Source organism: Sus scrofa, chromosome X (assembly GCF_054392235.1).
Source record: "Sus scrofa isolate SSC_HxYL_T2T_F1_AM1 chromosome X, Sscrofa_HxYL_maternal_Yorkshire_Landrace_v2.0, whole genome shotgun sequence".
NCBI lineage: Eukaryota > Metazoa > Chordata > Mammalia > Artiodactyla > Suidae > Sus > Sus scrofa.
This window is the reverse complement of record NC_139401.1, coordinates 47748685-47764012: the sequence shown is the minus strand read 5'-3', so window position 1 is coordinate 47764012 and position 15328 is coordinate 47748685. Positions and strand designations below refer to the sequence as shown.

At 42.5% G+C, this 15328-nt stretch overlaps 1 protein-coding gene across 2 annotated transcripts in view; it reads left to right on the top strand.

Moving 5' to 3' along the window:
* The window catches only part of DGKK (diacylglycerol kinase kappa), a 167712-nt gene that overhangs the window by 40221 nt on the left and 112163 nt on the right, over positions 1–15328 (top strand). The window contains exons 1-4 of one of the 2 annotated variants that reach the window (XM_085007928.1): positions 3963–4213; positions 11978–12088; positions 12596–12676; positions 14757–14861. In XM_085007928.1, coding sequence (XP_084864054.1) covers positions 14808–14861 — 54 coding nt within the window. In that variant the 5' untranslated portion in view covers positions 3963–4213; positions 11978–12088; positions 12596–12676; positions 14757–14807. Of the gene's footprint in view, positions 1–3962; positions 4214–11977; positions 12089–12595; positions 12677–14756; positions 14862–15328 lie in introns of those variants that run through there. The other variant, XM_013990902.3, reaches the window with a different exon arrangement.

Below are 15328 nucleotides of genomic sequence, written 5' to 3'. Positions count from 1 at the left end.
CTGTGGCATAGACTGGCAGCTGTAGCTCCAGTTCGACCCCTAGCCTGGGAACTTCCATATGTTATGAGTACAGCCCTGAGTTGAGCAGCACAAAATCTAGAAAGTAAAATTCAGCCTTGCTCTAAGTCCTGGCCAGTGGGTGTTAGAATTTGATTACTGTAGTTAGTAGCCTTTTAGGAGTTGAGCAATCTTAATCTCTTAAACATAGCCTGGTGGAGAGTGGGGTGTAGTTTTACCAGGCGTTTGCCTGCAGGGAGAAATTGGAAAAGGAGGCAGATCTGGGTGGTGTTTCAATGGGGAAATAAATGAAGGTCCAGAGCTATGAAAAGAGTAGCAGTAGGTCTTGTGGTAAAGCATCTGAACAAGCTGTGGGAAGCAGCCCCTGGGAAGGGAGGGGAACAGTAACAGCAGTGTTCTCAGTCTTTCCTGGTAAGATCCTACTGCTTTTTGTGCAGTAGTTGCACAGCGAAGTTAATTTTTCATTATGGCTACTAGGAAGTATCCAGATCAGAGAAGAATTTCCCTTTGGGTCCAGCATGGTGTTACCTTCATTAACCACAAGGATACCTGCCAGTGGCACACTTGACTGTGACCATACTTCTTTACCAGCAGTGATGGCAGAGAATTATATTGCTGGATGGCAGAAAAGGGAAACTGAGCTTTGAAAATGCAGACTATTAATTAAAATATCAAACCACACAGGAAACATAAAGTGCAGAGATACAATGAAAAGAACCTGGTACCAGAAGTCATGAAGCCAGAGAAGGTTTACCACGTAGTGACCATAGACCTCTTCTTTGAGCCATAGACTTCTTCTTCTTCTTCTTCTTCTTTTTTTTCTTGTCTTTTTAGGGCTGCACCCGTGGCATATGTAGGTTCCCAGGCTAGGTTCTCCAATCGGAGCTACAGCTGCTGGCCACAGCCACAGCCACAGCCACGTGGATCTGAGCTGCGTGTGTGACCTACACCACAACTCACGGAAATGCCAGATCCCTAACCCACTGAGCAAGGCCAGGGATTGAACCCGAATCCTCATGGATACTAGTTGGGTTCGTTAACTGTTGAGCTATGATGAGATGGGATGGGGGGCGGAAGCTTGTCCCTTTTACCAACTGGCATAGCTTTTTTTATTTGGAAAAAAAAAAAAAGTCCATAGTATTATGGACTACTTCGCTGACTCCTCACAGTTTCTTTTCCAGAGTTAAGTGAGAATCCTCAAGATCTTTATCTAGCTGATAATGTGCTGTATAAACCAAACAATTGCTATTATCTTAATTACTCTGGCATTTAATATTAAAAACAAAACTGAATCAAATAGCCGTGATTCATACCACCAATCTCCCTTCAGCATCCTGCCTCCTTCTATCAGTTGACAAAAGATAGAATATATTGATTTAAACCTACTTTTTTTCTTTCGGTGAAGGAATAACTGGTCTTCTATGTCCTGTAAAACTCCAAGAGAGATCTTAGCTCTGCCATTTATTAACTCTTAGGGAAGATACCTAGTCTCCCTAAGCCTCAGTTTCTCAATCTATAAAATGAGGCTTGTTATGACACCTAATTCTTAGCATTGTTATTGAGCTCAAATGAGATAATGAGATACCCCATGTAACATGATTTAACACAGTGCTTCCCACATAGTAAAGACTCACCAACTCTTAGTAATTCATACTATTACTCCCCCTCCTGCTCTTGCTTCTACTCCTTTTCCTCCTCCTCCAGGAAACTTGTCCCTTTTACCAACTGGCATAGCTTTTCAACTTTGTTACTTGGCCAGTAATTTCTCTGTAACCAAGACCCACAACAGTCGCTTCCTTGACTTATACTGCAACCAGAGCTCTTTCCTCCATTTTCCCTCCATGTTTGGTGGGGTATCAAACCACCATACCTCCTGCTTCCACTTGAGGCAATTTTACGCAGCCAGGGACAGTCCTCTGCTCAGAAGCAGCAAGCCTAGCTACAGCTTTAAGGGTTGGGTGGAATCTCTCATGGGTCTGTCTCTCACCCTACCCCCAAGCCAATTCCACCCCTGAGCTGCCCTTACCCAAGATTTTGCTCCTGCTCTCCCCTAACACTGATAGGGCTAAGTGGGCAAGCACACATGTGCATGCAGGTGCCTTCCATCCCCTCAACATACAACCACCAGTGAGTGAGTGAATTTCATTTTCCCTAGACTACTATTTCTGCAAGAAGCAAGCAGAACCAACTGATTCTAGCATCTGCTTCTGACTACCAACCTTATGATTCTTGTCAACACCACTTCACAAAGCTGAGGAAAAAATAAAATGAAAACTCACACATCCCCTCTGTATGATCTAACCACTCCATCCCCAGAGATCTGTTAGTGAATGTATCTGGAGGTCCTGTGCACATCTTCAGATGGCTGTCTGCATGGGGCCAGTTTGGCAATCAGGCAATCTCCCCAAATCTTCAAGTACAAGTGGTTAGTTGATATGGGCTCACTGCTCCCATGTTATTAGAGGCATTTGAAACCATAATTGGAAAGAGGTGTTTTTAAAGGCCAATGCACAAGAAGCAACAATTGAATCTTCATCGCTTTGCTCTTTGAGTGAGTTGTAGCCAGATGAGCTACATATTTGCCTATTTGCAAGGTTCCTTTGGCTTTAGGTTGCAAGCATTTAAAAATATCCCTAAAGGCTGAAATCCCCGGGCTTTGGAGCTCTGAGACATGGTCCAGCATACTGTTACAAAGGATCAAAATATGCAAAATATGGGACTATGACATTTCAGGCACTTCTCAAAAAAAAAAAAAACATTTTTTTTCCTTTCACATTTTTGAAATCATTTGCAGTACATGGTCTCCTTCAGGTAAACTAGTGGGAAATCTGCAGGCACTACTGGCAGGTCTTTTCCTGCTAGGTGAAGAAATGAGTGGACTGAAATAATCCCTAAATTGGATCTGACACCCAGGCCAGATCATGATGACCATTATCCTAGAGATGCTCAGGATTTGGGGGGGACAGGCAGTAGAATCAAACAGACTGGTTTTAAACCCCGGCTCTGCCAGTCACTGTGACTTGGAACTACTCCTTTAACCCCTCTAATCCTCAACTTCTCCACCTCCTTCACAGGACTCTTTATGTGGGTGGTACATGAGATAAGGCATGGAAATAAGGGCAAATAGCAGACATTTGTCAGCCAGAAACAACTTTATTCCTCTGGACAGGGATGATTGAAGAGAAACTTAGAAGATGCTGCCCTCGCTCCTTCTATTGAGGACATCACCAGAGTCAGAAGAGAAGCCACTTGGTCTCATAGAAGGTGGTTAGGATAAAGAAGGCATGTGGCTTGGTGATGGGACCCAAGAGCTAGAAGCAGTGGGGGGAGTGTCCCCGAGAGAGGAAACATCCACAGCATGCTAAAGGAACCCATCTGTCTCTGGCTGCTGCTGATCAGATGAAAAGGTGGGCAAGAAAGCATTTGGAAGCAGGAGTGCTGTGTCATTCTTTGTAAGTCAGTGGTACTAGGTAAGATAATTGATGTCCTGGCCTCTGTTGAGCTTGGTTAAGTTGAAGACCAAGAGTCTAAAATTCCCTGGTATCTTTCTTTTGGGGTCTTTGTGTGACCACAGAACTTCTGCTTCTAGGTAGCAGCAAGTGCTGCTGTAGCAATAGGGGTCTTTCAATAGGCTTCTGCTTATACCACTCCTTTCACTGGATTTCCTGCTAACAAGCTTTTTGTTCTCCCAAGCCTCAAAAACAGTCCTCCTTCTGGAGTTCCCAGATGGCTCGGCAGGTTAAGGATCTGGCGTTGTCACTCTAGTGGCTCTGGTTACTGGTTTGAGCCCTGGCAGGTGAGGCAAAAGAAAACAAAATCCTCCTTCCCCTAGTTGACACCCTTTGTCCTCCCTGTATTTGCAGAGCAAAACCAACCTTTTGCAGGAAGCCTTCCCATAAGCCACTCGTCTAAACTTCCAAAGCTCTGACCCCGTCTGTCCTCTTGATCCCACTCTTGGAGCCAGGCCATGTTCCTGCTGGTCTCCTCCCACGCCTTTCCATGCTCTTCCATTGAAGCCCCCCAAAACTCTGCACATGTTCCTGGAGGTGCTGCCAATATAGAGCAAATTCAATGGCTATAGTTATAGGGCACCTCCACTCACATTCAGGAGGTCAGCGAGGATTCCCTACACTACTGAAATCGAGTGGCCAGAAGCCCAGTCCCAGTTTGGACACTAATTTGCTGTTTGACTTGGGTAAGTGTAGCCCCCCTTGGGGCCTTATTTTCATTATCTTTAACAGGAGTGGGGAGAGAGATTACTCATTGCTAAGGTCAGGTTAGGTCTGAAAGTTGAAAGGTAGTTTTGTGGCAAGAGCGCAAACCAAAGCTCGGATCCCCAACCCTGAACAAGTTACGAGTGGTCTCTCCTAACAGTAACATGGATTTTTCAAACAAAACCAGCATTTGAACCTGTGTGTAGATCTGGAAGGACTCAGCCAAGCTCTTTCCCCCTTTGTGGCTGCTGCTATTCCCAGGGCAGTTACCAAGAGCCAGGTTACTGCTCTCTGCACTTTGTCAGCCTGGGTCTAAATTGCTCACCTCCTCCCCAGTCCGCAATCAATTAATGGTCCTTACCATTCCTAGGAAATTCCAATAATAGAAAAAGAAAAATGAGGGATTTGAGAAGACAAAGGTTTTTAGGCTTTGTGGTTCCAGTGGACTAGTTTTAAAGTCACCAATCCTTGATATTTATCTTATCAATGTACTCATACCAAAGCAAAATGACATGTGTATACAGAGAGTCATTGCAGTATTGTCTGTAATAGAATAAGATTTTAAACCACTGTCTACCAATAGGGAACTGCTTAAATAAATCATATTACATCCATACCATGGAATGCTATGCAATCGTAAGAAGAAATGAGGCAGCTCAGTATGTACCAATATTGAAAGGGCTCCATGATATATTAAGTGTAGAAAGCAAGAAACAAAATATTGTTAGAATGTTACAATTTATGTGAAGAAGAAAGCATATATGTGTGTATTTATTTGTGCATGTGTATAAAATACCTTTTGAATGGTATGGAAGAACTTGGTTAGTTTTTCCCTTTTCAGAGAAAAACGCATCATTTTCAACTGCCTTTATTTCACTAATAGAGAGCAGGGACGTGGCTGAGCCTCAACAGTTCCTGCTTAGCACAGGAAGCAGTGAGAGAGATTTACAGCTATGGTCCTTGCAGATCTGAGCAGTAGGAAGATTTGGCTCCTGAGCACTATGGTGACCAATGAGTCTCAGTTTGCTTATGACTCTCATGGATGTCGCACTAAAAGTCCTGGAAAAACTGGGCCAATTAGTCACTCTTTTTCCCATTCTTCTGCTTCGGCCCTTATCCAGCTGGGCTTGCTAGTACTAGGGAGGGAGCTCACAGTAGATGGATGGGTGTAGCACCTGCCTCCACAATCCACAAGGGGCTCACACTCAGAGTGGTTGGCAGGCCACATGCTCGGCAAGGTATTCTCATCTGACAGGACAAGGAAATCAAGGCTCAGAGAGGTTAAGCGATTTGCCCAAGGTCACACAGCTAGTAAGTGCTGGAGCCAGCCTGTCTGACTCCTGCTATGTCAATAGGCCCCTGGGGAATGTAAAGCTTTCAGTGAAGCAGCGGGCCTGGCCTTTCTTAAAGCCTAAAGCGCCCCCGGAGTTGCATTTTAACCAAATCAAACATTGTTGCTCTGAATCGACTTTGGCAGGCCAGTGTTAGGAAATGGCTTTCTTCCCATTACCCCCTCCCCCAAAGCAAAGAGGATAAATGTTCCAGGTTTTGGACTGAAGGAGTTGTAGACAGAGAGCTGGCTTCCCCAGCCGTGCTCCTAGTGGAAGTCCAGTTTTCACTGCAGGAGTGATAAACGTGCTCATCCCAACTTGATCCAGCCTCCCTCCTGAGAGCAGCATGAGAAAGTCAAACAGAAGAGCAGCCAGCTAATACCAGGTAGTGGTGTATGACATGATGCTCGCCTACTTTTTGATTGGGTGGGGGTGGAATTCAGTTTGGCCGTGTAATCACGGCTCCTTTTGCTAGGACAGGGTGAAAGAATCCTCCAAAGCCTCATCCATCAAAAACCTGCTGAGCCACAGAAAAACAGACACAGCAGATAGTAGAAGCTTCAGGGATTTGGAAGGCGCACAGGAAAAGGTCATAGAAGCGGCTATACTTGCCCTTTCCCAAATAAGCAGCAGGCAGGTGTTAATTATATGTAGGCAATTGGGCTGTTTTTACAGACCCTACTGAGATATTTTATAAATATGGAGCAAGGGAAATGCTTACCATCACTGTTGGCAATTAATTTGTACCAGCTGAGTTGTAAAGCATTGAGGGAAAGAGATCGTCAGTGCCAGAGTGCGGGAGTTTCTGGGAATAATGAATTTGGGGATCGGCTCATTAAAGAGAACTCAAAAGGGAACTGAAGCAGAGCTTTCCAAAGTCTAGCTGTCTAGGCAAGGGCTACCACACTTTAGGCAAAGACATTTTGTGGGAACACTATACTCAGGACCCTAGTTACCTATGCCTCAATAAATCCTGTGCTCTTGGATTTGAATGAAACCACCTGATGTCTGTGGTGATTGAACTCAGCACCACGCTCACTCCCACTGCAAAACATTCAGCCTTGAGAGTTTAAAAGTAGAGGTGTCAGGGGAGTTCCCTGGTAGTCTAGTGGTTAGGACTCGGCACTTTCACTGCTGTGGCTCAGGTTCAGTCACTGGTCTGGGAACTGAGATTCCGTGTCAAGCCACTGCATGCTGCAGCCAAAAAAAAAGAAAAAAAGTGTAGAGACATCAGTGCTATTTGGATTTTAATGTCAAGTAGAACCTTCGGGAAAGACTAGGAGGCCTGCCTGCAACATATTCTGGTTTAAGGGGCATTGGGTGGGTCACATGGCATTTCAGTGTGTACAAGGGTCCAATAACTCTTCCTAACTTCTTCCTACCTGCAGCATTACACATATTGCCACAGGAATGTGGTAGCTTGGACTGAGGATTATAGTTGTGCCCCATTTTATGAAATCACTGTGTGCCTATAAATGTGGCCACACAAAAAAAAAAAATTCCCGGAGTTCCCATCATGGCTCAGCAGAAACGAATCTGACTAGCATCCATGAGGACGCAGGTTTGATCCCTGGCCTCACTCAGTGGGTTAAGGACCCAGCGTTGCCGTAAGCTGTGGTGTAGGTCACAGACGTGGCTCAGATCTGGCATGGCTGTGGCATAGGCCAGCGGCTATAGGTCTGATTTGACCCCTAGGCTGGGAACTTCTATATGCCATGGTGCAGCCCTAAAAAGACAAAAAATAAAAATAAATTGTAAAAAAAAATTCCCATATAGAATCCCGTTCTTCATTGCCTTCCATAATAACGTTGGAGATGCAGTCTTCTGACAAATATTGGAGCCCCAAGATGCTGCAAAATCTTAAAAATGTTGACCATCGATGGTCTTACTTGAGAAGGAAAATTCCAAACATCTTGATAAAGTCTTAAAAATAAAGATACATGGGCAAGCTACTTGGAACCGAAGTTCAGAGTGTCTTTCATAGGACAGAATTGAGTTAGATGCCTTTCACTACCTACTTCAGAAAATTCAATAACAAAAATAAAAGCACTTTATCCATTGTAAAGTGCTGTATATATGTGAATCTTCCTACCCTTCTAGTTATTCTAATTCAGTCACTTAAAAAAAAAAAAAAAACTCCCCATCTGGAAATTGGAAGTTACGCTCCACATGGTTGTGGCAAGGGGTCAATGAAATGATGTTACCTGCAAGAAACCAGAAACTGCAAAGCACAGTGAAAATCCTCTTGAAGGATAGGCAAGGGCTCCTGTACCAATGCCTCGCTTTGCAGTATGTATTTCTTGACCTGTTTGTTTCCTCCAATTTTTGTCTCATGTCCTTGTTAAGTTTAGTGGCTCTATGTAGGTAAAGGTTCGTTTGCATCCACATACTTAATATTGACTTGAAGTAACCCATTGATTGATTTTTTTTTTTTTTAGCTTCTGCTTGTTCAAACTGGCTTCCAGGGGCTGCTTACTGGTTTTTTGGGGTTTTGGTTTTTGTTTTGTAGTTAAACCATGGTTTATTTAGAAACGTCTCCCAAAGGGGGACAGAGTTTAAAGTGATAGAAACCATAGGAACTTTACCTTCTCCAAACCAGGTTTGGAGATTTGTAGATGTTCGGAGTTGCCAATACAGAACCTATGTTCAAAACTTAAGAAACTCTTGCATGGTCTTCTAAACTTTCTTCCTACTGTACGTAAGTCACATAAACGTTTATCTGTTCCCAACTTGGAAATATATATCTCATATGTACAGGATCCTCACACATAAACTCCAAACTCATATACTGTAACCGCCTCTGATACCAGGAATACCAACTACTCATTCACTTTGTCCTCTAGAGAAAGTGACAGTAGTTATAGTTCAGAAATTGCAAACCTGTTGACTGTGGCTGATTTTGCCCTTATACATGTTTCATTTGGCCCTCACAAGTTTTTTGTTTGTTTTAATTAGTAGCTAGTATTTCCATATTATAAAACTTCACACAAACTTTCTCCTAGATTGCCAGCTTGTCTTGAAGAATGGGATGAACTAGTAACACCAGTCACATTCAATCATAATCACCTAGAACCTAGCAGCATCTGGGCTTGGGCTCGCTAGTTCCCCTGCTAGGTTACTGACTCTTCTGTTACCATCTAGTCTTTTATGAGCATTGAGTAGATAGCCATACACTTAAAGCTAGTGCATTCAGACCAGTTTAATATCATGGGGCAGAGAGGAGATAATTGTGATTTGGCTAGTGTACCCAATGACAAGATGTGTGAGTAGATAGTCACTATCTTTGTGGAACCTCTCATTTGAACTAGAAGGTAAACATTTGGGGCAATGAACATGAAGCTCCCAAGGCTCTTTCAAATGGTTCTCTCATCTCAGATAATTTCATGTATTTTCCTCCCCCTTTCTTCCCACTATCCATATCTTTGAGACAGGGAGTGTCCCTGCAAAGGGCCTAGCAAAAGATGGAGGAGCCCAGAAGATACAAATGAAGCAGCCCATCCAATGATAGATGCACCATGAGGTCTTTCTTTTCTTTTTTGGCTGTGATTAATGTTGTGTTCATGGAATGAGAACTGAAGGTTTTGATGATTTGCTGTGTCCTCAGATTAATGGATTAACTAATTAATTAATTAGGTTTTGATGATTTGCTGTGTCCTTAGATGGATAACAGGATATCATTAATTATCAGGGCACAAGTAAGGAAAGGAAAGAGAACATTTCTTAAGTACCAGGAAGGGGAATTAAATAGTGACCATTACTAAGGGTTGATGAAAGGAAGTAGCTGGGGAGAAGAAGCTGAATTCTACTTATTTTAGTGTGTCAAATTACCAGGGTATGGGAATTTCTTGGAGGAACCAGAAGGCCCAGGGTTCTGGGAATCTTCTGGAGAAGCAAATTCCTCTCCTTGTTTCATCATTGCAAGCCCATCATCCCACCTCTGAAAGGAACAGGAGGAGAAGAGAGCTGGGTATGACAGCAGGGGTAATAAAAAGCAGTCGAAGTTAAGGTTTTAAACTGAAAAATGGAGGGAAGGGGAAAGTATCCAGCCAAAAACTGTAAATGAGCTATTACAAGGGACATGATATATGATAAAATAAAAACAACAGAAGCACTGAGTAATTGACAAAGAATAACTTGGGAAAGGGGCAGAAGTAGTGGGTGTGGCTTCAATTATAGAAAGTTGGAGCAGTTAACATTTTCAACTTAAGTCTTTAGCAGAAAGGGATAAATATGACTGCCTAGGTATCATGAATACTTATTGTGGAAGAATATATGGCATAAAGTTGAGATGGTTAGGATAAAGAAGACAAAATTGAGAGACCATCTGAGTAGAGAAAGGAAAGGGTGATGTAATCACAGTGCTTACACAAGAGTTGTTTTCTCATAGATGGCTCAATTTCAGCAATTTAAGTGTGATTTCTCACTCTCCATGCCAATTTCCCCCCCTTCCCACAAGATCTTATTGATCTCTCTTGCTTGATTCCTTGGCACCATTCTTTTGTAAACATCTCAAAAGTGGTACAATAACCTTGAAACTCCCATAAGTTATCAAGACGATTCAGGTAATTTTTGATCGCTGCGAACTGACTTTTCCATTGACATACAGAGGTTCTGTCCATTAGTACTAACTTATTGGTTAGAGAATTGAACAGATAGTGTAATAGATGTGTGTATATTTGAGAGAATGAGGGTAGCAAAGGATTATTTAGATGGGGTCCCAATCTTAAATAACCTGCTGGAGTCAAGTGCCCCATCTGAAGGAAGCATCTACTACTCTGTACCAGCAGATTGTTGCCATGTGAGAAGATAGGTCCACTGTTACCAGATGTTCTGAATTTTTTTTTCTTTTTTCTTTTTTTTTTTTTTTTGGTGGAGCAGTGGGCCACACCCATAGCATATGGAAGTTCTCAGGCTTGGGGTCAAATCGGAGCTACAGCTGTAGGCCTACACCACAGCCACAGCAACGCAGGATCTGAGTCATGCCTGCAACCTACACCACAGCTCACAGCAATGCGGGATCCTTAACCCAGTGAGCGAGGCCAGGGATTGAACCTGCATCCTCAAGGATACTATTTGGGTTTGTTACCACTGAGCCACAAGGGGAACTCCCCTGATGTTTAAAACAAACAAACAAACAGGAAACTTGGATTTTTATTTGAAATATTCTCCCTTTTAAATATTATCAAGTGATTAAAAACCTTGAAATACACTAGGCAGGCCAAACAAAACACCTCTACAACCACCAAATGGTGATTTTGTAACTTAGATGATAGATAAATTCATAGTAAAGCTTTGATTTGATGACTTAAACTAAGTCTGTCTCTTCATCCATTCAGCATGTGTTTGGTTCCAGCTTGGTGGGTGTGAGTACTTCTCCCAGATGGTATAGTCTTGCATGTTGATTTGTAGCCTATAAATGTAACTGAGGATGTCCTCAATGGTAACAATGGTAAGTAGACTCTATGCTTGGTTAGAGACAATCTGTTTGACTAGCTACTGAAAAATCAGTTTGGTCAGACTGTGAAAGAGGTAAAGAAAGTGATCAGAAGGCAATTCCTTTTTGGTGCCCTTTTTGCTTTCACTAAATCATGAATCCCTTGAAGGCTATGGTAAAGACTTTGGATTTGGTTCTTAAAGTGTTAGAAAGCTATTGCAGGCTTGTGAGCAGGGAAGGGATGTGATCCAATTTAATATTCTAAAAAGAACATGCTAGGAGTTGCTGTCATGGCGCAGTAGAAATGAATCTTACTAGTATCCATGAGGACGCAGGTTCGATCCCTAGCCTTGCTCAGTGGGTTAAGGATCTGGTGTTGCTGTGAGCTGTGGTGTAGGTCACAGACATGGCTCCAATCTGGTGTTACTGTGGCTATGGAGCAGGCTGGCAGCTATAGCTCCAATTCGACCCCTAGCCTGGGAACTTCCATATGCTGTGGGTACAGCCCTTAAATAAATGAATGAATGAATAAATAAATAAATAAATAAATAAATAAAAAGAACATGCTAAAATAGCAAATAGAAAGGGCTTGTTGAAGACCCACAACCTGGAGATATCCAGAAAATCTGTCTTTACTGAACTCAGCCTCTTCCCCTACCATTTGTTCTTTTCTAGGAATGTATTCTTGTCTTTCCCTCCTCCTCACTTCCCACCACCAATGGAGATGTTCTGCATGGTTCTTGGGCCATGTACCCTAAGAAACTTAGTGTCTACATCATCCTGACTGTGTTATCCTAGGCTAACCCATGCCTTTACCGATTGAACTAACTTCCTTGTGTTCTTGCCTGACCCTCAGGCCTTTTCTCAGATATGTGACAGAGATAGAGCTTTCCAGATATTTGATCTTCTCAACTGAATAGACAAATGGTATGGTCTTGCAAACTGACCTAATTACTCAACGCTCTGCTTCTATCTTTCAGAAAATATTGAAGGAAGGACCTCTGCTGAAGAACTGTAACTCCTTCAAGAGATGGAAGCTTAGATATTTTCTGGTTCGAGGACAAAGGCTCTGCTTTGCACATCATCCTGCGGTAAGAGAATATACATAAGATTATATGTATATAGCTTATATATATCATATATATATTGGGATTCAATTGGGTTAATGGATTAAGGGGTGGATACTAGGAAATGTTTTGTGGGGAGATGGGCCAACAAGTAACATGTTGGCAAGCATTAAGTTGGATAACCCTTATCTGCTCCACTAGGCCACTACCCGGACCATATCCCATTATCTTCTCCAGCATAAACCTCTAATTTTGAATAATCCTGAACTTTCTAGGCCTTCCTATAAATCCACATAAAAATATTGGGAAGAGTTGTGTTTTGGTTTAGTTTGTTTGATTTTTGTCTGTCACATGATATATCAATAAAAACCATGATGTTGATAAATCCCAGCACTCAAGCCAAAGAAATAATGGGATCATGACTGCTGAAAATGCCTGTTAGTGTGCCTGTGTATGTGTGTTTACCTTTAGTGTCTCTTTGCCTCATTAACCAGATGGTTCCTTTTCCCTCTCCCTCTTATACCTTTCCAGTTTGCACGTTTTGAAACTATTGATCTGTCTCAAGTTGCCTTGGCAGAAAGCAGTTGCAGAAACCTTTGCCACAGTTTTTGCGTAAGTAAGATTAGGAGTGACTGAATAGGCAGGGGTGGGAGCTATCTGGGAAGAGGGGTTGCCATACCCATGTGTAGCCTCTTTGGGGTTCAGATTTCCCAAGTCTCCTTTGATCCCAAAATGTGTATGGAAATCCATTTGAAGTAGCATTGCAAATGGGTGCTAATGATCATTCATGGGAATATTTTCTACAGGCTAAAAAAGTGATGGCCTTGTTCCCTATTAGTAGCCTGATACAGATCTGAGCTGATTTTGAGGTGTCGCAGAGTGACTATTACAAAAATCAGTTCTCCCAGTGAAGATAATTTAAAAGAGTATCATCGGGAGGGTTTCAAGAGACTGCTAATATGTCGTAGAATATATTAGGATAATCGAGCTACATGACATTCCCTCCTTTGATGAAGTAGATAAGAATCTAAATCCAAAGTGAAAGCTACCCTATGCTAAGATTACTGATGAGTGTACCTCAAAGAGGGCAGAGAATTTCCTAGGGAAGTATTCAAGGGCTTGTCACTGCTGAAATGTCATAAGGCTTTGGTCATTCAAGTAAATCCAAGTGTTTCAAGTAAATCTAAGAGCAAGTGTTTTGGAACCAAAGAATCTGGATTTGAATTCTGCCTTAGCATTTTACCTGCTAGGTAGCCCTGGGCAAGTCTTTAACTTCCTTTGCCATGGAAAAATGTCCTGACTATGAAGTGGGAAAAATAGTAAGTCCATTGGCCCAGGAATTCTCTTACCCACCTCCTCCTAGAAATGTCTTTTCCCAGGCGCAGGGGTGGGTTATAAAGACTAGGGTTCCTCTTCAGGGAGGTGGTGGGTGGTACTTAGCAGACAACTGAGCTGTGGACCCAATACCCTGATTCCATGGCTGGTCCATAATCCTTTGAAAGGAGAGCAGTTGTATATAAGAGGAAGACCCTACTCTCTTCCTCTCACACATCGTACCACCCAGGATAAAGCTGAGGGTTCTGTTGACCCAGGCCCAAAAAAGCTGAGTCTTTGGGTGATGAGCACACAAGCTAATGTTTTAGGTCTCCATCCTACAAAGAAATTCCAAGGGCCAGGTTGCCCCTTAGATTAGAACACAGAGGCACTGTTCATCAACCCCCCACAAGAATAATTTTGGACCAAAGGAGTGGCTGTTGTCACAATTGCCCCTGTTCCTATTGTCATTTAGCACAGAATCATGAACAAGAAGAAAGAACTTATTGGTTGGTGTGGAGAGCTCGAGCCCCAAGATTTGGGGATGGGGATGGGGCTGGTAGTGAAAGCAAGTAGGGTCAGTGAAATAAGCAATGACTGCTGCTGTAGCTATCCATGCTCCCTCCTGCCCTTTGGGAAAAGATGAAGTTCTGACCATGGTCTCCCTCTGCTAGACCATCAGCATTGCTTTCTCATTGTTCCTGCAAGGTTCTTGCACCAAGCAGGATTAAGAGAGCGTTCTCTTCAGATTGTTTCTGACCATAAGAAAGAAAAAAAAAAAAACCTGGACGTTTTGTTTCCTCACTCCATTCTCACTGTCCTCTCAATCAGAAAGAGGCACACCCTAATGAAAACTATGCCCTTTACTATTTTCAAGTAGTAGGGCAGCAGTAAGCAAGTAGGATTTTCAGACAACCTCATCTGAATAGCAAATGGGTACATGATGTAGTGTCTAAGAGCAAGTGTTTTGGAACCAAAGAATCTGGATTTGAATTCTGCCTTAGCATTTTACCTGCTAGGTGGCCCTGGGCAAGTCTTTAACTTCCTTTGCCATGGAAAAATATCCTGACTATGAAGTGAGAAAAATAATAATGCCCATATCATGGAGTTGTAGTGAAGATTGAAATAAATAACATAGGTACAGTACAATAGATCAATGCTTGGCACATATTAAGTGCTATTAAAGTGTTTATCATTATCATTATTTGGGGTGGTTATCTAAGGGACTGTGAGTGGCTCTGGGAATTTTTGTCTTATATTCAAGAAGTGGTTTGGGTTGTGCTTGGTAGACCTGTCTAGTTTCTTGGAGAGGTCAAAGGATCTGTTTGGGGCAAAGTTTTGGAGTTGGAACCGGCTAACGATGTGACTTTTTGTGTAGGTGATCACACCACAGCGAAAAGTTACGCTAGCTGCACCCAACCGAAAAGACATGGAAGAATGGATTAACGTAATAAAAACTGTGCAACAGGGAGAAATTCGTAAGGTAAGGGAAATAGCACAGAACTCACACAACTAATGCAAACAATTGATTGCATTAGTTAAGCTGCCTTTCAAACATGGAAATAATAAAATGGAAGTAGATACCATCTGGTGAGGAACAATGGATGCATATCATTAGGAAGCCTGTTTATAAATAGGAGTAATTCACTCACTTGGACTCAAACCTTGGTGAGTATGTGGCTTGGATACTTCTGTACACATCCACTTGATATGCAGATGTCACTGTATGCTCAATGGATGAGGCACCCAAGGTGAACAGCTAACTTAGATGTTCCTATGTTATCATAGCCGCAGTCAGCAGTCTTGACTTGGGTCTGATGAGTGATTACAGTAACAGCAGCTAAGAAAATTGAGGCTCACAAAGGAGAAAGAACTACATCAAGATGAAATAACTACTTAGTAGCAAAGCCAAGATTTGGACCCAAGCTGTATGACTCCTGAGCTTATGTC